At 44.1% G+C, this 22,411-nt stretch overlaps 1 protein-coding gene across 8 annotated transcripts in view; it reads right to left on the reverse strand.

Annotated features, from left to right (window-relative positions):
- Positions 1 to 21,568, reverse strand: part of YLPM1 (YLP motif containing 1) — a 36,119-nt gene extending 14,551 nt beyond the window's left edge. For 3 of the 8 annotated variants that reach the window (XM_048305486.1, XM_048305488.1, XM_048305489.1), the window contains exons 1-10: positions 20,504 to 21,567; positions 15,051 to 15,287; positions 13,928 to 14,122; positions 12,010 to 12,752; positions 7,540 to 9,849; positions 4,517 to 4,622; positions 2,228 to 2,708; positions 955 to 1,047; positions 407 to 581; positions 113 to 258 (exon numbers count right to left, since the gene is read on the reverse strand). In XM_048305486.1, the coding sequence (XP_048161443.1) occupies positions 113 to 258; positions 407 to 581; positions 955 to 1,047; positions 2,228 to 2,708; positions 4,517 to 4,622; positions 7,540 to 9,849; positions 12,010 to 12,752; positions 13,928 to 14,122; positions 15,051 to 15,287; positions 20,504 to 21,532 (5,515 nt within the window). In that variant the 5' untranslated portion in view covers positions 21,533 to 21,567. Of the gene's footprint in view, positions 1 to 112; positions 259 to 406; positions 582 to 954; positions 1,048 to 2,227; positions 2,709 to 4,516; positions 4,623 to 7,539; positions 9,850 to 12,009; positions 12,753 to 13,927; positions 14,123 to 15,050; positions 15,288 to 20,503 lie in introns of all 8 variants that reach the window. The other 5 variants (XM_048305483.1, XM_048305482.1, XM_048305484.1 and 2 more) reach the window with 4 other exon arrangements.
- Positions 21,569 to 22,411: the final 843 nt, after the last annotated feature.

Raw genomic sequence — 22,411 nt, forward strand, 5'->3', positions numbered from 1 at the left:
TGAACAAACCAATACTGCAAATCAATTAATCTTCTACCAACTGATCTTCACCTCTGCAAGTCCATTACTTTTCATAATATTCCAGCATGACTTCAAGATTGAGAAACTGTACCTCCAAACATGGAAGGCCCATGATCATATGCTGGACGATCTGTCTTTCTTTCATATGATGGCCTTTCAAAACCACCTCGCCTGGAGGACGGATGGTCTTTCTTGTCACGGTAAGACTGAGTTCTTGAAGGTGTAGTAGGAAGAACCCTGCCAAAAGAGTATTTTGTGTATTTCTAGAATTTCCACTACGGAATCCAGAGCGAAAGGAACATGTACCTCACAGGCAAAATGGACAGCCTGATACACAATACAGCCTCAACTGTATTGATTTTAACGGTGTTCCAAAATCACCTACCTATCATCTCGGGGATGCCGCTCTTTTTCAAATCTCTCTCGTTCGTAGTCCACAGAACCACGGTCTCTGTGCAATTCCCGCTCTCTCTTGAAGTCCCGATGATCTGTGTTGGAATTACCTTGACGCTCAAAATAAGGCTCACGATCTCTTTCTCTGTTGTAGCGACCTGGATGCTCTGAAGGGAGAAACCCATGGAAATCCAAACTACTATTTTGGAAAAAAAGGCAAAAGCAAGAGTGCAAGAAAAGTATACAGAAATACATGATATGTGAGCTAGGATGGACTTAATCAGACCTTATCTCTTTTCCAAACTGTAACAGACAACCACACTGTGCAATCCTACTTAGAGCTATAAAACTGAGTGTTTAAAGTGGCTAAGTTATTGACTGCAGTACTCCTCTTGACAATATAAACTGTTATTCTTATGGACCTCTGAAGAGGTGGTTCTTGCTTAAACAAGAATTACCTAGTTTGAACAAGCTTTTAGTGTTTTACAACTTTTCTTAAGAGCTAACTAACTGTTTGAGAGCTAGCCAAACACCTCTTACCTTTTTGAAATGTTTGCCTGTCTGGTAGAGGTTCTGGACGAAGGGTTACCCTCTCCCCATATGGAATCTGTTCCACTTTACTGGTGGTTATATCTGGTTGAAAATAAACAAAACAATAATTAAGGCTTTAAAACACGTATCTTCCATTTTCTTTCCTCTTCATGAAAAGTCATCAGTCAGTGGCATTAAAAGTGACTGGAACAAGCTACCATAATTTCTTTTAATGGATAATGCAAAAAGAGCTTTACATAAATAAACAGCACCATGGTTTTTAAAGGCTGAAGTGGGTTTGAGTGTGTGTAGGTAAACAGCTCCATCTTAATGATGGGACTTCTGCCTTTTCAGGTGAGTTCAGGTAGCACGCAGTGTCAGAAAATTATAAGCATTAAAATGCTCTGAAAGTTTCAATAACTCACAGAACTACTGTAATGTCAAGAACAGTAACTGAAAGTCTCACAACAATGACATTTTTTCTAACAGCTTTTAGTAAAACATCTACTTAATGGAACAGATATGGCTTCCACTCTTGTTTTGGTACTTTAGAGAGAGAAAAAACACTCTTTAAATGACAATGCACAATTTAAGAACTTCTTTATGCCATGATTTCACTCCTGTTAAAACTTAGATTGAGGGAGATTAATTATATTTAAAAACTAGCATTGAATTTTAGCTTTGATAAGCTCAATACTAAACAGCAGAGCCCTCTATTACTTACATGTTAAAAAACTGTACAGGGTGCATGCCCTTCAGAACTAGACTCTGTCTCCCTCTCTGGCTAGAGGGTACCTAACACCCATTATGAAGTATATAAATAATGCAAACACCAGCCACCTTCTGCTTTAAATCACTAAGTCACACCTAAGAACTGTAACCATCCGAAGTACCTTCTAGCCCAGTTACTTCCATACTCACCTACAAAGGGATTAAGGGAAAGTATCAGTATCAATCTAAATACAACACATCATTTTGTGTTTATTAGAAGCAGACATGGCTATACACCATTCATGGAATAGCAGCCATGGAATATACACCATTCACCAACATGAAATAGCTCTTTTGAGAAGCATTAAGAAAAACACTAAGCTCAGGGTCATAACTGGTTAGAGGTTAGAGACTCTTTAAAACTGCACTGCTCAGCATTACATCATTAATGCACACAAGTCTACACATCAACTGCAGAACATGCATACTTTGCATGGCACACTCCTTTAAAAAAGAAGTCAGGAGAACTAATTGGCTCTTTGATACAGATCAAATACACTGTAATACCCACCTCGCCCGTGGCCATAATCCACCGTTTGCTGAATGATGGGTGCTTTAGGAACTGGTGGAATAACTGGAGAAAGGGACACTGGTACAGCTGATGGAATGGAAGTGTGGACAGCAGGTACTTTCACAGGCGAGGAGACAGGCAGAGGCATCACTGACTCCTGTTTACACAACTCGTACTCCATATTTGCACCTTTATCCTCATTTGTGTCCCACAGTCCGTGGAAAGAGTCCTCATCCCAGCGTTCCTGTTCCACAGCAGAAGGTGATGGTTTTAAAGATTGACCATGACTTGGGGTTGTAGTTGGAGTAGAAACTGGAGCATGTGGCCTTGTCATAGGTGTAGTAGGCCTTGCCAGTGGGGCACTTGGTCTTGTCACAGGGGTGGGCTGTCTGAACAACACGGGAGGCTTTATAATAACAGCAGGAGAAGGTTTAATAGCTTGGGCTTCTACTGGTGCCTCTGAAGATAGCTGAGAAGAGACCTAGATGCAGAAAGCACTTTTAATGTAGATCTGTAAACTAACCTTCTCTCATCCTCAGTAAGTGCAATGGCAATCAGTAGTCAAATCATACACATTTTCTAGTGCCTCCATCAAGGTGCTACAGGTAGGAGGACTATTTTTAAAAACTGGTGGACTGATTTAATTTCTTGTTTGCTCACTATGTGAAGGCTCAAACACTACTTATTTTCTTCTTCAAAATAACCTTACCAATTTTAGCTCCAGTAGGCCTATCTCAGTTCAAAAGTGTCTACTGTTTTATTCCCAAAGACTCCTGCTGTCTGCAAAAATTCCTGCTGTCTGTGTGAAGGCAGAAAGTCTGAAAGTAGGGCAGCTTGGTGAGATGCAAAAGGATTGATAAGGTCAGTTTCTTTGCCGAAACCACTGGAAAAATTCACAGAGAGCAGAAATACCTGGAAAACCCTTAACAAAATCAGTATCAGAAGAACGTAAGAAAATGGAAGGTCTTGCCTAGTGGAAAAATAAATCAAACCAAATCCTTCGTGAACCAAACATCCACAAGAAACCCCATGAGTTACAAGACTTTTCAGCATCACAGCAGGTGCCAAGTTAGAGGCAGCCTTATTAGCAACATGCAACAAAAATTGCAGAATGGTTGTAGATACAAAGCCAAGCTCTATAATAACAGCTCAAAGTCACAGCAGAAATATCTGGAGGCAGGAATTCCAAGAAAGACAAAAGTTGTTTGAAAACCTCTAGGCAGATGAGTGAAGTAGTCTGAGACACAAAATACTCAAACTGAGTAAAGTAACTTCCTAAAGGTATCAACATACCTGCAGTTCTTGGTAGCAAATCAGTTCCATTATTTTACTTTACAGAAACTGTAAACAAGGAAGAGGTCACCCAGGCAAAAAAAAAAAAACCTTGCAGTGCCTCATTCACTGCATAACCCTTCTCTGGACAGAGGGACAAAAAAAGCTTGGTCTGGCTAAATGTCAGACGCAGAAGACCTTATGGCTAAGTTCATTGGTACGAGTAACTTTGGGGTTAAGACATGATGAAGAATAAAGACTTTGCATCAACTCAGATATCTCCTCCAATACACATTTAACAAAACTGTTTGCTCATTCTAGGAAGGACTTATAAACCGAGTTAGCATGACTGCAGAAGATTGGTTGATTTCTGAATTATCAAAAAACCCAAATATAAGCACCTGAGAAGAGTTCCCAGAACTACATAGGAAATTAAGCAGTAGAGGAGTAGTTGCATCACAACAGGATGAAGGTACACAAACATGAGTTTTCATGCACTTCATGATATTCTAGAAGGTAGTAAGAATTCCCAATAAAAACAGCAAACAGAAGGCTAATGCCCATGCTACATTGAAATATCTCAATTTCTGATTGACGTATCCCCAAATTTTTCCAACTTCAAAGAGGAGATAGCTCTTGAAGTAGGAAAAGCAGTGCAAATTGAAAGAACTTAAGCAAGGAAAAGCAGAGTCTTCTTGTGACCCTTACATTCCTGGTCTGGAAGAGCTCACCTCTTTTTGTACATTATCCTGCTGCAGTCTAGATTGTTGAACTTCATGTGCCACCATCCCTGATGGGTCATACTCAGAAGACAGGTGGACTGACTGAGCAGAAAAGGCTTTGGAAAATTTGAAGAAACTAAGAAGTTGTTTTGCCTCAACAGAAGATAGCTCAGGTTGTAAGGATTGCTGGGGAGGCATTCCACACTGAAATTTGACCATCAGTGTGTAGAACTGGTTCAACATACACACAAATAGTAATTACTACCAACATGTTATTAATGTAAGATGAGTTTACCTGAAAGGCACCTGGTCTTGTGCTTGTGTTCTGTGATCTTGGAGAGTCCTGTGTGGCAATGTCGGGTTTGAACTCCTTCAACTTCTGTAGCTGTTCTTTCTGCTCTCTGCACATGCATCATAAGAAAGTGTTATCAGTCTATAGCTTAAATGAAAAATTAAAGAAATCAATGCTCATGGTGAAAACATATTAACTAGCATCAGAGGCCCAGTCAAAAGAAGAAAAGGACACAGCAGGCTTTCTGCTGCAATTCAGAAATCCCTGTTTCACATCCACCTAACCATGGAGGCATTTAGTGTATTAGCTGCATGGTTTTTGATCACAGGTTTCCTGAGTTACGCAGTTATGCTTTTGTGCTTTGCCAGAATCTCTCCCTTTGAACAGTGTCCTGGGTTGCAGTGTATTCTATTACCATCCTCATGAGCTGTTGCAATCAGGTGGGGCAGTGTTTCCTTGCCTCCTCCCCCCAGACTATCTTTCTGTTAATTGCCCATCATTGTCCTGCCGCCTGACTCAGAGATAACTCCCTCCAGACTATCTTCTGTTAATGAGCCTAATCAACACTTTGCCTCATGACTCGTTACCCCATTGTGAGATGCTCCACCCAGAGGGAGGAACCAAGCATCCCATCGTGGATATAATCTGAGGCTGAACACCAGAGACACTGGATTTCCAGAGGACAGGAGCTACACAGCCACCATTGGACTTCCTGAGGAAGAGCAGACTGTTTTACTACAGGGTCACTGCTTCAGAGGACTGCAGCCACCATTCTACCAGACTGCTACCACCACCCTGCCTAACAGGGTGTCAGGTTGTACCTTGACTCTGTCAGTTTGACAGTGTTTTCTTTTACCTTTTTTTTCCCCCTTTTCTTTAATTTCCATTAAATTGTTATTCTGACTTGGTGCCTCCCACTGGTTTGTTTTCAAACTAGTACAAACAGTAAAGAGCAAAGCTGGATTTTTAGCTTCCGTCAACACCTTCTGCAAGCAAGAAACCCCTTGGAAATGCATATGTAAGTGCTCTCATTTACTTGCTCTGATTCATGTGGTAACAGGATTGAGGCCAACAAAGCACAAGAAATTCCAGTATATAAAAACCAGTGAGTCTAACTTCTGCTTCTTTGGTTTATATATCAAAATGCTATTCAATATACAACCAATGCATAGTCTACAGAGCAGAGACCAGGTTCAGCTGTGAGTACTACAATCACTGGATGACAAAGTTCTTCTAGTGAATATGTTTTCCTTTCCCTTCAGTATTTGTTAGATTTTTTAATCTAGGTTTTTCAACTGCTAATTACTCTGTGTATTGAAGTAGTTTCTAAATAACAACTAAGCATGGGATCCCTCTGTAACAAGACATAATAGAAACCACCCTAACTACTAATGCATCTGTTCAGTGTTCAGCAGAAGGGGAACTTGGCTCAAAGAAAAGAATCCTCAGTGCTTTGTGAGTACAAAGAGTAAACTGAGCACTACACTAGATCACAAATATAGAACAGTCTGCAGCTGAGAGTATGCTGTTTCACATACAATAAAAGCAAAGCCAGAAGAAGGCTTTACTTTTGGAGATGAAAGCAGTTATGTACAACACTACTGGTATAACTCTTGGCTCAAAAAATCCCCATAAAAATTAATAAGTAATCTCCATAAAGTTGTTCCTACTGTTCAGACTTAGATCACCTGCCTGTAAGAACCTAATGAGAAGTACCAGTGTTAACTAATCTTAAGATTACTCTCATATTCTATTAAAAATCAGTATCATGTTTATATTTCCCCTTACTACTGGCTTAGAAAGATGTAACTACTTTTTACATAAAATGTTTTAGTGCCTATGTTTAAAATATTTCAGCCCTATTAAATAATCTACTCTTGTAGTGATTCCCAAGCTACAATCCTAAGCCTAAGTCCACTGGCTTGCAGCTAGCCAAAATAAACAGCAAAACATATGCCTGGCAACTGAAGCAATGGGAAAGTCAGGAAGCTGAAAATAATCTATTACTCCAAACTTTTAGCAAATGCTACTTTATAACACAGATTTCACAGTTACTAACTCTGTTGAATTAATCTAATTGCAGTGAATGATTAAATTATTCAGAATAAAAGTTCTCCCTTTTCAAAAAAAACATTTTTCTTGCATTTTGGCATGCAACTAAGACCTTCCATATGGGACAGATGCTCAGCAATCTTATGAGTCTGAAAACAAAACAGCCTGAAGAAAAGTGCAAAACATCTCTACCATGAAATGGTTTGGGTTGGAAGGGATGTCAAAAATCATCTAGTTCCACCCCCCTTTCACTAGATTAGGTTGTTCAAAGCCTCATACAGCCCAGCCTCTTCTATTACAAACTTTGTAACAAACATTATTTGTTTGCTTATTGAAGCCTTAGGAAGTCTAGTAGCTGCTTTATAAAAATATGGTCTTGATGAACTCCTGCATTCATATCCTCCTAATTGTTATATCATTCCTTTTATGCTGATTCCCAGAACTTAATATCAACCAAATTTGACACAATGGTTCACTGACAATACTGGGTTTCAAATAAGAAAGCACTGTAAAAAAAACCCAAACAAAAACCCACTTAGATTTTAACTAAAAAGTGAGCAATATCCAAAAAATCTTATAGGTCTTAAGAACCATATTAATGTAGGTCTTGAGGGGTAAGTACTAAGAAGCAATTATCATTAAGCTCATCTGACACCACCAAAAGGACTGAAAAGCAATTATCTACAAGTTAATTTGAGGATAACAAAAAGATTGGTCAGGTGATGGGACAAATCTCATCCTGGCGAGTAACATACAGGGAATGCCATGTTCATGGCAAAAGGGACAATCATCTATTTAAGAAAAAAAAAATATCCATCTACGAAAGCTGTGATAAAGGTACTCCAAGTAACTTCTTCCACATGAGCTCCTACTACCATGCTGTGGGTGAAAGAAATGAAGCCATTACTGTGTTGATTCAAATGGATCCCACAGAATGGGATTCCTATTCAAAATCACAGAACCAGGCAACTCACCGAAGCATTTTGAGCTCCTGGGCAGCCTTCAGAATTATCTCATGCTGTCTTTGGCTTAGGACCATCACTCCTCCCAAGGACTGATCGGAGTCCAGGTTTGAATCTGCTCCCAGCATATCAGAGGAATGTGAAGGTGGAGGAAGGGATGAATCTGAGCGATCGTCCAAAGACCGCAGTCTCTCTCCATCATCTGGATACCACCTATCCGACAACCGTTCCCTCTCCCAGTCAGTCCTTTCAGGAAGGTAGTCTTGCTTCTCCCGCCATGTGTCGTATCTCTCTGGATACTCTCGAATCCTAAGCTCCCCCCTGTCTCGGAGATCTCTGTCATAATGATCTCTGTTCCTATCATCCCTCCACCTATCTTCACGATACCTGTCCAGAGGTGGAAGGGGTGGTAATGGTGGTAAAGGGGGGATATCCAGGTCACGATTCCCCATTTCTCCATCATCCATAGGTCTCATGTCCCAGTCTCTATCCCATTCTCTGTCTAAATCTTGATCATAAATATCTGAGGATCTTCCAGTTCTATCAAGATCCCTCTCTAGTTCCCTTTCTCTTGGCCTTTTCCAATCATCCCACCATGAATCTCGTCTGTTGTGATCAGATGATAAAGGAGGTAGTGGTGGTAGGGGAGATAATGGAGGCATTGAATGGTGGGATTGCAACCTGTCATCTCTGTCATATGCATCTACAGAATCATCATGATAATCAGAGTTGTGATCTCTCCAGTATTGTTCTCTTTCCCAGTCATCCACCTGCTCATGCTCCAAAGATGGGTCATCTTGACTATCTAAAGGAAATTCCTCCTGCATCGTATCATCTTCATGACCCCAAGAACTCCTGAATGTTTCATCTCGATGGTACGGAGGCAGTTTGTCAGGGTCATCTCCTAGGTGAATGGGTTTACCCATATTGCCTGTTTCAGATCTTCCTGCTTCCCTCTCATGGCTATCTCCCCTCCTGATGGGACACCTCTCCCGGCTACCTGCCCGCCTCATGGGGACCCTCTCCCGGCTACCTGCCCGCCTCATGGGGACCCTCTCCCGGCTACCTGCCCGCCTGACAGGGACCCTCTCTCGGCTACCTGCCCGCCGCATGGGCTCCCTCTCTCGGCTACCTGCCCCTCGCATGGGCTCTCTTTCCCGGCTACAGGCCCGTCTGACAGGGCCTCTCTCCCGGCTTCCAGCCCGTCCCCTGTCCCAGCTGCCTGTCCGTCCAGGTAGCTCTCTGTCTCGGTTAGAGAATACTCTCTCATGGCTATCTGACCGTCCACCCAGTCCCCTCTCTCGGTTGCCTGACTGTCCATCTGGCACCCTCTCCCTGCTGCCTGACCGTCTATCTGCCATCCTCTCCCTGCTGCCTGCTCTCCTGAACATTCCCCTGCCACGGATGGATGCCTGCCTAGCCTGCCCTCTGCCTCTGTATACATATCCTCTACCACGGCCATCGTCCATCCTGCCCATTCCCCGGCCATGGCCATCATCCATCCTGCCCATTCCCCAACCACCATCCATCCTTCCCATTCCCCGGCCACCATCCATCCTTCCCATCCCCCTGCCACGGCCCATTCCCCAGCCGCGGCCATCCCCCTGCCCTCTGCCACGGCCCCTTCCTCTGCTTCCGGGTCCCTTTCCTCTATCTTCATGCATAAATGGCCCTTTTCCTCTGCTTTCCGGTCCAGGTAGGCCCTGGGTGCTATCTGAAGCACTCAACTGGCCATCTGGTGAATCCAAATCCTGATTTCCTGTTACAGGGGTTACTGTATTCTGGTTCTGAATAGGGGGGGTGGGTGCCTTAGACTCGTCTACTTGCTGGTTGGGATCACGTGAACTCCATGTCCACTTTTTAGGAGGGTCTGAACTAGGTTCTTTGACTTCAGGTTTGGATGCTTCCTGTTGAATGTCTGTCAGGTCCTCACTTGGCTCAGTGGGACCTGCACTCTGTGCGTCGGGAGCAGACTCTGTTCTGCTTACAGACTGCTGATCGCCAGCTGTGTCTGTGAAAGGCTCTTTGCTTTCTGACTGCGAGTCTGTCTGTGCCTGCTGCTGCTGCTGTCCCAAATGAGGCCTGGGCCCCATCCACCGTGGACCACTAGGTCGGGAACCGTGTCCCTGTGATGCATTTGTTGTATAAAATTGTCCTGCTGGTCCTCGTGGGATAGAGCCCCATCTACTTGAAGACTGTCCATCTGTATTCTGTCGGTCAAAACGTGACCTGTATCCTTCTGAGCGCTGGGAGTCAAAACGAGGTCCTCTCTGTCTTGAGCCTTCGAATTTGTCATATCCTCTTCCTCGAGGTCCATCAAATCTACAGATGACACAACTGAAATTTTATTCAAATGAACATGTCATATTAAAATCCTATAGATTAATTTTACACAAAATAGAGAACCCATGTCTAAAATCAAGTTGCTTGGGTATTTGGGATTCACAGTTGTACATCACTGGATGAGTCAGGAAGGCCAAAGCATGGCTGAAGCTGAACTTTGCAAAGGATGCAAAGAGTTCCAGGAAGGGCTTCTACAGATAGGTCAAAGAAAGTGTACCCCTTGTACAAACACGACCGGCAAACTGGTAACGATGCATGAGGAAAAGACTCAGATACTCAACAACTTTTCTGCCTCAGTCTTCACTGACAACCCTTTGCCCCTTGAGTGGATGGAGTGCAAGACAGGGACTAGGGGTGCAAAGTCACTCCCACGGTAAGAGAAAATAAGGCTCATGATGACCTGAAGAACCTGAATATATGTAAGTCTCTGGGACCTGATAAGATACATCCCAGAATACTCAGGGAATTTGCTACCGTACTTGCCAAGCCACTCTCTGTGATATCTGGAAAATGGTGACAGTCATGTGAAGTACCTGGGGACTGGGAAAAGGAAAACACTGCACCCCTTTTAAAAAAGGGTAGAAAGAAGGACCCTGGAAACTACTGACCTGTGAGTCTCATCTCTGTGCCTGGCAAGATCATCCCAGGAGCTATGCTAAGGCACATGGAGGACAGGGAGGTCATTGGAGACAACCGGCATGGCTTCCTCAAGGGCAAATCCTGCCTGACCAACCCAGTGGCCTTCAATGATGGAGTGACTAGTGGATAAAGGAAGAGCTGTGGTTGTCATCTAGCTGGACTTCTTTACGGCCTTTGACACGGACCCCCACAACATCCTTCTCTCTAAACTGGAGAGATACGGATTTGATGGATGGGAGTATTTGGTGGCTGAGGAATTGGCTGGATGGTCATATCTAGAGGGTAGTGGACAACGGCTCAATGTTCAGATGGAGATCAGTGACAAGTGGTGTCCCTCAGACTGGGATGAGCACTGTTTCATATCTTCATCAATGATATAGACAGTGGCATTGAGTGCACCTTCAGCAAGTTTGCAGATGACACCAAGCTGAGTGGTGTGGGAGACATGCCTGATGGACAGGACGCCATCTAAATGGACCTGGAAAAGTCTGAGAAGTAGGCCCATGGGAACCTCATGTGGCCAAGTACAAGGTCCTGCACCTGGGTCAGGGCAGCCCCTGGTTTCACCACAGGCTGGGCAATGATGGGATCAAGAGCAGCCCTGCCAAGAAGGACTTGGGGGTGCTGGTGGATGAAAAGCTGGACATGAACAAAAATGTCTGCTCACAGCCCAGAAAGACAACTGCACCCTGTGCCTATCATCGCATATCACTGAACTCTAAACTAACACACATAAAAGACATGCACTAGCAAGTCATGGAAACAATCTGTTCAGAACTGTACATCCAACAAATCCCCAGGAACAGAAACAACACTTTTTTAAAACTATCAGGAAGTAGAAAATGATTCATTTATATAAAGCTCATGTACTTTGCCAGCAATTCATAAATTATTATTCATTATTGACCACTTTGGAGGAAAAGAGAAGGGAAATAACCATGAAGATATTATTGTAAAGTCTAGCAGAGTATGCAAGGATAGAAACAATTGAACGGAACACCATTATCCTTTGATTCAGCAGACACCACACCAACTCATCTCGAACTAATGACCAGACAGAACAGATGTCGCTTTTGCAACCTGATACCATGTATTAAAGAAAAACATTCAAAAAACAAGATCTTGGATTAAATCATATAGCAGGTATAAAATCAGCAAAGACATATCAAATATTTACAACAGTTTTCCTATTTTCAAAGAAGAAGGATTGTGTCTCTGCGAATGAAAAGGGGGCAGCATCCCCAAGCACTCTACCAAAAAAAAAAATGCAATCTACCCTAGATTATGCTCAGGTCAAAGACATCTAGATATCCTTGCTTTAAAAATATAAATACAGAGAGCATGGTGTACATATATTAAAAAACAAAACCTCCACTGAACAAGTACACACTTAACACAACCTCAAAAACATCTGAGAATAAGATATATGTTTAATTTCTTAATAAATCACTGGAAGTCTTGTAGCCTGGAACACCTATCAATCAACAAAAACATTCTTACCTAGGGCCTCTAGGGCCTTCAAAACGCGCTGATCTGGGAGGATCTGGAAGCAATCCACCCGACCTCACTGGTTTATCCTGCACAATAGGTGTGTGTGTCGAAGATACCACAGAAGTGCCTTTCAGTTCCCCACACTGTTGTTCAGATGAAATAGACACAGTTTGTTTACTAAGATGAACTTGAGACTTTCCATGATCTGATGAGCCAAAGGACGAACCTACTTGAGAATGATAAGGTGAATAGCTAGTTGAACTAGCTATTTTTGATGCATAGGTACCAGGGGTGGGAAGGAGAGCTGGCCTTGGTGTTTCAGTAGCTTGACTGCTTTGAGAACTGGATCCTGAAGGGACAGAGGAATTGGATAACTGAGAAACAGAAGGGAGAGGCGGAGGGACCACTGGAGGTGTAGTTGAAGGTAAAGCTGGAGGCATAATAGGAATGCCACCTTGACCAGTTTGGGAATATGGAATAAATGGAGGTGGCAGTGAAACATTTGCAGGGTATTGATTCTTCAGATTTTGGAGTGAGGTCACTTTTTCCTGCAGATGGGACTGAGTGACCTTCATCTGCTCATCCCATGCTTTCCACTGTTTCTCATACTCTTGAAGCTGGTCTTTGTGAGGATAGGTTTGAAGCTGATGCTGCCACTGTTGGTTCATTGATCGCTCCCAATCTTTATGAAGCTGCTGGAACTGTTTTTGCTGTGCCTCATAATGTCGCAGCTGCATGTCCACAGACATTGTCTGCAATGAGATGACAAGAACAGGTTCAAAGTACCTTAGATAGTCAGTTACTCTCAAAGCAACGTATTTCAGGATCACTTGTAATATCACAATTTCCGATGATTTGGCCGCAAGCTTGAGGAAGAACTACACCGAAACAAAAGCAAACACCAACAGTGACATCTCAAGACATTGTGAAAATTTTCACATTTTATGAGTAGATACTATATATATGTATAGGAGACTTCAACAGGACAGATGAAGAAACCTATAATCTGTATAAACTGTATTATTATTGGATCCTAACAATGGCTAAATCTGAAATCAATCTTCACATGTATACACTATGTGACTTCTCAAGGTTTCAGTTTTTGCTATTAACCTGCTCAGAATTGCCTCAGCTGCCTGCAATTACTTTTCTCTAAGCCTTTGTCAGATCTTCTTTTTTGCCCAATGAAGCTTCTTTCAAGGAGTTCTGTCTTTCATTACACGTAGATATCGTAATATTCATGGCTTGATCTGCCTGAGATTTTTACGGTTTACCTGAAGAGGTTTTTTTTTAAAAAAAGAAGACAGCCCAAATTACAAAGAAATGTTTAATGTACCAACTCTACCAACCCAGTAAAAGCTCACTCAACTCTCTAATGCAGTAACCAACTTCTACTTAAAAGGTTAAAGATTACAACATTGGTTGCAACTAATTATTTGAGTTAAAAATAATGTGAGATAGTGATTTTCTTAATTACATTTACTGCCTATTTTTGGCATTTATATTTATCATTGTACATATTTATTCTTGTAAAAAAGAGCAGCTTCCAAATTACTCTGTGCAATCATCTGTTTACCTGACCTTTCTGAATTGTTTCTCCAGTAGTAAAACATTCAAAGCTGAGTAAATTCAATATTGTCTTCAGCTTTGCTCCTGTATCACCCAGGAACGTCTGAAAAATCTTACAAGAAGTGTAAAGTCTTGTATTTCTCATCCTACTGAAGCTTCATCGCCATCTGTCAAGGCTGCTTTCATTCTGAAGTTGAGTGACAGTAGGGAAAGTGGATATAAACTTCTACCCAAGCAGAAAAAGTAGCTAGACAAATGAGCCAACTATCACAAATTATTCAGCTACGTATTTTTCAGCAGACCATGAGTGCTGGGTCACCCAGGATGCATATCAAACACCACCTCCTTAGTGTCTCACCTCTAAGTGTGGAGGCTGTTGCATGATCTGTTGATACTGCTGTACTATCTGCTGCAACTGAGCATGCTTCTGCATTATTCTCTGATATTGAAATCCAACCCGGTGATGGGGGTGCTGCTGCCATTGAGCTGCTGCCGCTTGCAATTGCTGCAACCTCAAATCCTCCTCAGGGTCACCAGGAGGTTCAATATTGAGCTACAGAAAAAGGCAAATACTATAAATAAAGGAAAGTTGCTTCAGTCAGAAAAAAACTACACTTGGTGACTACACATTTTACAGGAACTTTTTCACTGTTCCTTACTTTATCACCCCATTTCAGTGTTCCAGCCACCCACAGCTTCTGGAAAGCTGATTTTTATGTCATCTTTTCTTAATGTGAACAGCCTAATCTAAAGGTTAGGCTGATGACAATTAGGTTATTCATACATATAGAAACTACCTACAGGAAAGAGATTAATGAAAATCTGTTACCTGTTGCTAGCAGGAAATGTAATGAGGAACAATGGTTTTTCATGATGAGGTAAAGTGACTCCAAGTGCATTATTTTTGCCACTTTGTAGGAATCTGCATGCTGCAAGTTAAAGTGGAGCACCCTACCTGCAGGGTAATGCACTACCCTACAGTAATCTGTTCAAATATCAATCATGACCTCCATCTATTATACAGTAACTATTACTGAGCATGCTGACAAAAAATATTCAGTGCAAAATTCTTGGCTTTCAGACCAAGTTAAAACACACAGAGAGAAGGGGAGCCAGAACTCACAAACTGCCAGAGAGAAATTAAGAAATAGTTTCTTAAACATAACATTCCTCATCTACTGAGTACCTGATTTTGCATTTCAACATCATGAGGTGTTCTCACAGACAAAGATGACAATGTTGTGGAAGGTGGGGGGGAGTCAGCTCAGACTCGCCTGGTGCATGTGTGGGTGAATATGTAATTCTATATACAAGAAGGGTATTTTCTAATTGGTGCAGCTTTAGCAAATTTTTTTTTAAGACCACTTCACAACATTAAGTTATTGTTACAAAGTATACACGAGAATTTGATGGCAATAATTTTCCTGCGGTTGTGGATCGTCTAGGATACAAATGGAGCAGCATCACTTTCCAAAGCCTACCTTAGTTTCAGTGGATGTAAGAGAAGACTCGTCTTCTTTGGATGTTGGAGGCAGGGATTCATTAAGAGGAGGAGGTTCAGACTGCTGAGTTGAAGCACTCATTTTCCCTTCTTCAGGCTTTGCTCTCTGCTCATCTGTCACTACTGGACTTTTCATCTGCTGCTGTCCCTGAGCATGGGCTTTTGCCCTTTGCTGCAGGCTAAGCAGGTGCTGCTGGTACCAGTATTGCTGCTGTTCCTGTAACAGACATATATTTTCTAAGACAGTTTTCACAAAAAAACCAATAGAAAATAATTAATGATACTCACTAGAATCATACTGTAGAAAAGTTTTTAAAACTGTTTTGAGGAAAAACTCACTTCTTCAGCAACAGTACTGCAACGGATGTCAGAAGATCAGACCAAAATTCAGAAACCACTATGTGATGCACACAACCCACAGCAGAATTTATTTTTTACCCCAACAAGCTTACTATTCTCTAACTACAGCAAACAGTACTAACAAAAATCTGGTGCACAGGCAATAATAAGCAAAATTACTACACATGCTATAACTACCATATTCATTGTTTTTAGAGCTTTTTATATCTAAGAACTACAGGTACTTTTATGAGACTAAGGTAGATAAAATGAAGGGAAGATGGCAGACAGGAGTAAGAGAGCAGTAAAGAGAAAAACGAGGAAATGTATAGAAGAGATGAAGAGGATGAATAGAGAACACAGACATCAAGTAGACTGAAAATGATGGCTGAAAAATTGCGGTGAAAATGTTTGAATAAAGCTATGGAAAATAAAAAGAACAATCAGAACCAGTATATAGTGAGGATTACGTATCATCTGAATTCTTATTAATCCTGATTCATTCAATAGCTGAAGAGGAAAGTGGATATCGTTGCACCCAAAAAAATTACCCATTTAAGAAATAATAAGCTTTCCATTTTAAATATTTCAGGGTAGAACTAAGAGAACTCAAGGCAGATGACAGAAGCTTCAAAAAGTAAGCTGCCACTAACATAAAAAACAAAAGACTAAAGATAAGTATCTCTACACTTAAGTAGCAGTGTCTTAAAGAGACCTGAGTAAGAAACCAACAGTTCTGTATATCTTCCAATATGAGAAATATCAGGCATCAAATGAATGGAAAGACAGATGTGGGAGGCTGCTCTTCACCTGACATGGTCTTGTGCCACCGAAGTCCCTGCTAGAGACCTCTCCAACGGCTAAAAGTTTGTGGATTCAAGACACAGCTCAGAAAAATCTACATATTTTAAAAATAAATGCACCATTTACAGCTAAGACAGCTTCTGTATCTTAGGAAAGTATTGCTATACCCTTGATTTTTAAGTTGTTCTCTTAGCATCTGCTTTTAGTCACTGTCAAAGATAGAATGATAAAATACTGTACTTTTTGGTCGAACCTAGTGCAACCATTCTTGTGCTCTCAACTCCATCACCTCTGAGAATCTGTGACTGATCTCCATCTTTTATACCTTTTGGTCTTCCTTTCCATCCAACCATGCACAGTTAAGAAAAAACACCTATATAAAGCCCAGTCAGAAACAGAAAAGAATCCAAAAGATGCAGGCATTTCAAAACAAAAGTGTGACAATATCAAAGCAGAAAGTGCTGTCTGATGAGATTTCTCAAAAGTGAGTCTGCCCATCTTAAACAAGTTTAAAAGAAGTGTAACTTTCTGCTAGAAACCTACCTCGTGCTCAGATCAGGAATGATGTTTTCTCTTGGTAGGAAACACAAACATGGAGTTGTATTTTTAAAAAAATACTTCTGTAACTTGGAAATGAGGTAAATGAAACGAGAGACTATGCTTCACAGACCTTAAACTGATCGTGCAATTATTCCTGCCATAAATCTTTTTAACAAGAATATGTCTCAGAAGAGCTGCCATACCTTTGGGTGGAAGATGTGCATTTACATTGCAGTGTGGACTCTGTCAGAAACCTTCAACGACATGTTGAAATAAGTGCAACTCAAGGGAGGAGCATACGTTTCCAGCTGTACAAAACCTGATTCAATTATCCATCTCAAAAGGCACTATAAGGTGATTTGCCATTGTGGTACTAGGTGCTATGATGGGTGACCACATGTTCTACTGCCACAAAATTGTTGTCTCCACAGATCCATTTTGTTTCCTCCTCATTCCACCAGCTGGACAAAGGGCTAAAACTCATAATATGATATGGGCTTCCCAGAGCTACGATAATATTATTATTTTCAGCAGATGAGTCAGTGATACCTATTCCTGTGCTATCTGAAAAGCATGAGAAAAGCAGAAGGGTAGATTTTTACAGCTTAGTCGGAGCAAAACAGAAGTGCTAGTGTAGAAAATTTTTCATGATGAAGAGTTTAGTTATTTGAGTGCTTATTTCCTCACAATGACTTGTCATTCAACTGGACTTGTCATTCTTCAAGTTCAATTATAATCCTTAAGCCCAAGGAAAACACCAGCATCAACACAGGCCTTTTTCCATCTTTGGCTGACCAAGAGATCCTGTTGCATTTTACAGGAACACTGAAACCAGCACTACCAGCTCCTGACCACAGGACATACCACCAATGTTAATGCAAAGTCCACACCAAAAGACTACTCCAAAGTTAATATAGGCGACTCTAGACCATACCATAATACCTATTTTGGGGGACACTAGGTCCTTCCCAGGTGAAGATTACACAAGAATGGTTTAGCACCCTCTATAAAACAAAAGGGCTGTTTTAAAGAGTGAAGCAGTCTGCTAAATGGTGAGGTGGTAAAGCTAAGGCAGCTTTAACAGATGTAGATAAATGCATATTTATGGGTACAGATGTACCCACACATACTTGGAGTAGGAAGGGCATTGCCAGCAGGTTGAGGGAGGTGATCCTGCCCTTCTACTCAGCGTTGGTAAGGTCACATCTGGAGTGCTGTGTCCAGTTCTGGGCTCCTCAGTACAAGAGAGACTTGGAACTCCTGGAACAGGACATGAAGATGCCAAGGGAGTGGAACACCTCTCTCTAATAAGGAAAGGCTGAGGGAGCTGGGCCTGTTCAGCCTTGAGAAGAGACAACTGAGTGGGGACCTTGTCAATGCATACAAGTATCTGAAGGGAGGATCCAGGCTTTTCTTGGTGGTGCCAAAGAACAGAGCAAGGGGCAATGGGCAGAAACTGATGCACAGGAAGTTTCACCTGAATATGAGAAAGAACTTTTTTACCATGCAGGGGACTGAGCACTGTAACAGACTGCCCAGAGAGACTGGGGAGTCTCCCTCACTGAAGATATTCAAGAACTGTTTGGAATACACAATCCTGTGCCATGTGCTCTAGGATGACCCTGCTTGAGCAGGGAGGTTGAACCAGATGACCCCCTGTGGTCCCTTCCAACCTTGCCCATTCTGTGACACTGGAAAAAAATAGCAGCATACATTACCCAAGTATCAGATGGAACATTAAGGGAATACCATAGTTATTTTAACTGGACTTGACAAGAATCCAGCAACTTAATCCAACCATACACCTATGGAAGAAACTGTGTTAAACTCTCGATACTGTCAAGACGAAGAACAGTATCTTAGACAGCAAAGGAAAATAGTAAAACACCAACTCAGGGCAAATTGCGTAATATTTTCTGAATTAAGAGAAAAACACTGATGTATTTGTCTGCAGCCACTGTTACTGTGGGATGAGAATAGAAAGAACTGCTTTCAATTGCCAGTTTAAACAATGGCTTAATAGGATACTACAAATGACAAATTACTGTTTCTTTACTCGTCTTTTCAGATTACTAACATGAAAGCATCACGACGCTTAGCTTTTCCTATTCCTATTGTTACTCCAAATTGTGTCTCATTTTACAGCCTAAGATAGCCAAAATCATATCAATCTATCATTACAAATTTATGACCAGAAAAGTATCATATTCCTTTTGAATTAACACTGAAATGTGAATGAGAGCAAACAAACTACTCAAGACAGCAGCTGTTTATATATACACTCATAAACCAGACAATGTAAACTTCAACAGTATTCTGCTGCTTCCACGTGCACACCACAATAATGCATTGCTTGCAACTCTTCTGGAGAGTGTTTACTGTTTTATTACTGAGCTCAATAATTTAAGAAGTCAGTAAGCTGCCTCAATACCAAATTAATACCACTTTCTATGTGTGACTTTTTGAGGTTTTGGTTTTGTCATTAAAAAATTAAGTCTTGTTGTTATCACTGTAAAAGATTAATTAGTACTGTCCAAAACCTTCATAAAATTAAGTGAAATGAACTGAAAGCACTACTTTGCCAGGCAGTAATTAGTAATATGGTAGAAATGTAAAAGTGAAATTTACATAGATACAATTAAAAGGTGTCCCAGCAATTAGCAAATTTAAAGTGTCAGTGACTTCTGTATGACACAACAGGATTTCTGCAAACCTAGCTTCAAATCAGAATCCTAAGATCAATTTGCTGTAAAAATAGATTTAAATAAAGAAATCTTAAAGCATGCACTTCAATTTTCTTCTTGCAGGTGAATCTCAATAAAATAGCTCTAAACCCATGCAAAAGCCTCAGTGAATCTGCCTGACCCATGTACACAGCTGCGGGCCTCAACACATGTGCCTTGCTGTGCATGCTTAACCCTAAGTCTAGATTGTCCCTGACAATGCAGATGAATGGTTCCACCAGTTCACTGGAACTGGTCTCATTTAGGTGAAGCGTGCAAACATTTTGCAGGTATTTTGGCCTTAGTGTACACATAAAAAAACCCACAACAATAACAATTTTTCACCTCAAGGCATTTCAGAACATTTCCCTCCAATGCCCTATGCAATTTTATACTGGAAGATCAAGCACATGTAGCACAAAATGTAGATATAAGTCTAAGTAGAGAGCAAGTATGTACTACAACAAAAACATTTTTGCAGCTTTAACTGTGTGTGATAAGATTAAAAGAGTCACAACTCTACACTGATCAGGCAGACAACTGCAACTCAATCCCTTAAGAAAACTAAATAAAGAAATGACTGAAGACAAGTGACACTCATCCTGCAATGTGCAACAAGCAAACAGACTGCAGCATCTCCCAACAGGCCAGACAAAGCCAACGGGGGTTAGGTGCCAGGTTGCTCACATGCTGTACTTTGGAATACATTCTCCAGAGACCAACACACGCTCCAGAAAATTAAAGTCAGCCAGGATTTACACTTTTCCCTAAACAATTTTTCTCTAGAAATGACAATTTGTTACATCCCTACCAACACCACTGGATAAATCAGCATTTATGAAGCTTCCCCTGAGCTGTGCCATTACCAGACTTCCACGGGTTGCATCCAAATCCTTTCAATATTCTGCAAATACGGTGTGTTTATTAACTGCCCTTGCTCGGGGACCTTTGCAACACCCCGTACCCGCCAGCGGCTCATCGCCACCCCTGCCCTGGCGACTGCCCGCTGCCAGCCGGGCCGCCTTACCTGGGGAGTCATGGTGGAGGGGTCCGGCTGCTCCGTGCCACCGCCCTCCTTGGCGGCACCTTGCGCGGCCTCCGGCTGGGCAGCGGCGGGTGGGGGCAAAGACGGCTGGGGTGGGGGGAAATGAGCCTGCGATGGCTTGACCGGGGGTGGGATGGAGGGGGCCAGGGCGGGCTGCGAAGGAGAGGCCTGGGAAGAGAGCAGGTAGGGCTGGGGGTGTGCCATGTAGCCCTGGGCAGGAGGCGGCAGGTAGGGCTGGGAGGCGGTGACCGGCGGGGGCTCCAGGTAGGAGGGTGGGGGCTCGGAAAAGGAGGGGGGCGGCTGGGAGGGCTGCGCCCGGGGCAGGTAGGGCTGGAGCGGCGGGGACTGGGCTGGGGGTGGCTGGGCGGGGGGCAGGTAAGGCTCGCCCTGGGGGGGCGGCAGGTAGGGCTGGGCAGGGGGCAGGTAGGGCTGGGTGGCGGGCTGCGGGGACTGCGGCGGCGAGGACAGCTCCATGTCCATGGGCACCGCCTCGGCGGGCACCGGCTCGCCCCAGTCGCCGTGCCCGCCCGGCGGCTCCTGCCCGTCGCGGTCCCGGGCCGCGGGGGGCGGCTTGCGGTGCGGCGGCTCGCGGTGGGCGTACTGCTTCTGGTAGCTGCGGACCGGCGGCGGCACCGGCGGCACGGGCGGCTGCTGCTGCCAGTCGGTGAAGGAGCTGGGCAGCGGCGGCGGCGGCAGCCCCGGCGGGGGCGGCCCCGGCGGCGGCGGTGGCCCCAGGAGTACAGACTGCAGCTGCTTCTGATGCATCTGCTGGAGCTGTTGCAGCTGGGCCAGGTGTTGCTCCTGCAGGCTCAGGAAACCCGAGGAACCGGCGGGCGGCGGGGCGGCGGCGGGGGGCGCGGGCCCTGGCGGCGGGTAGCTGGGAAGCGGCATCGGCGGAACGGCGGGAGGCGGCACGCTGGGGGGCGGGATGGGTAGCGGCGGGGGCGGGATGGAGGTGGGGGGCGGCGGGTAGTGCCCAGCCGCCCCGTACAAGCCCCAGGCCGGGTACATGGCGGAACGCGGAGCGGACACAGGCCGCGGCGGCGGCGGCGGGCGGCGCACGGCGCCTGCGCGGGGAGGCCCCACCCCGCCGGGCAGTGGAGCGTGAGCGCCGCGCCAGAGCGCCCCGCTGGGCGGGTTGCAGCGCCGCCTAGCGGACAGCTGCCTCCAGCGCGGGGCCGAGGGCGGAGGCGAGCCCGGAGCGGCAGATCCCGGCCACCCCGCCGGGAACCAGAGACGGGACGGGACGGGACGGGACGGGACGGGACGGGACGGGACGGGACGGGACGGGACGGGACGGGACGGGACGGGACGGGGGCAGGCGACAGAGGGGAGCCACTGCGGGCCCGGCGCGGGGGCCTCCGTTGTGCGTAGAGGTGCCGCCAGCCCCTCCGCAAGCCAGGCTGTGTATGGCGGGCCTGGCGCTCCGCGGGCCGCCGTGTCCCTTGGCAGCCGTGTTCCCGTGCCTGCCCGCCGCACCCGGCAGCGGCTGTGACCCACAGGCGGTGTCGCCGTGCTTCCGCAGCCCCGCGCAGCCACAGCAAACCCGGTGCCGGCGACCGGAGGAGCGATGGCAGAGCTGATGAGTTGTAGCGATTGAAAGGTGACATAAGTGCTGCCACAGGTCCCGGTGAGCCTGGCCCCGGGAAAGGCGCACAAAGGCAAAGCGATTCTGCAGCCCCTGCGTGGGGAGGCGAGTCCTGCGAGATGATCCAGTCCCGCTGATCCATCCCCAGAATGCCATGAACGATCGTGTTTCCAGGGAATATGCTAGTGATTAACCTGAGATACAAAAATTAAAATGAAGCAGTGGACATTTGAAATTGCTTCATCCATTAGAAAAGCCACTGCATTGAGGGGAAGGAATTTTTTTTTTCTTGTTCCTCTCTT

Source organism: Corvus hawaiiensis, chromosome 6, assembly GCF_020740725.1.
Source record: "Corvus hawaiiensis isolate bCorHaw1 chromosome 6, bCorHaw1.pri.cur, whole genome shotgun sequence".
Taxonomy (NCBI): domain Eukaryota; kingdom Metazoa; phylum Chordata; class Aves; order Passeriformes; family Corvidae; genus Corvus; species Corvus hawaiiensis.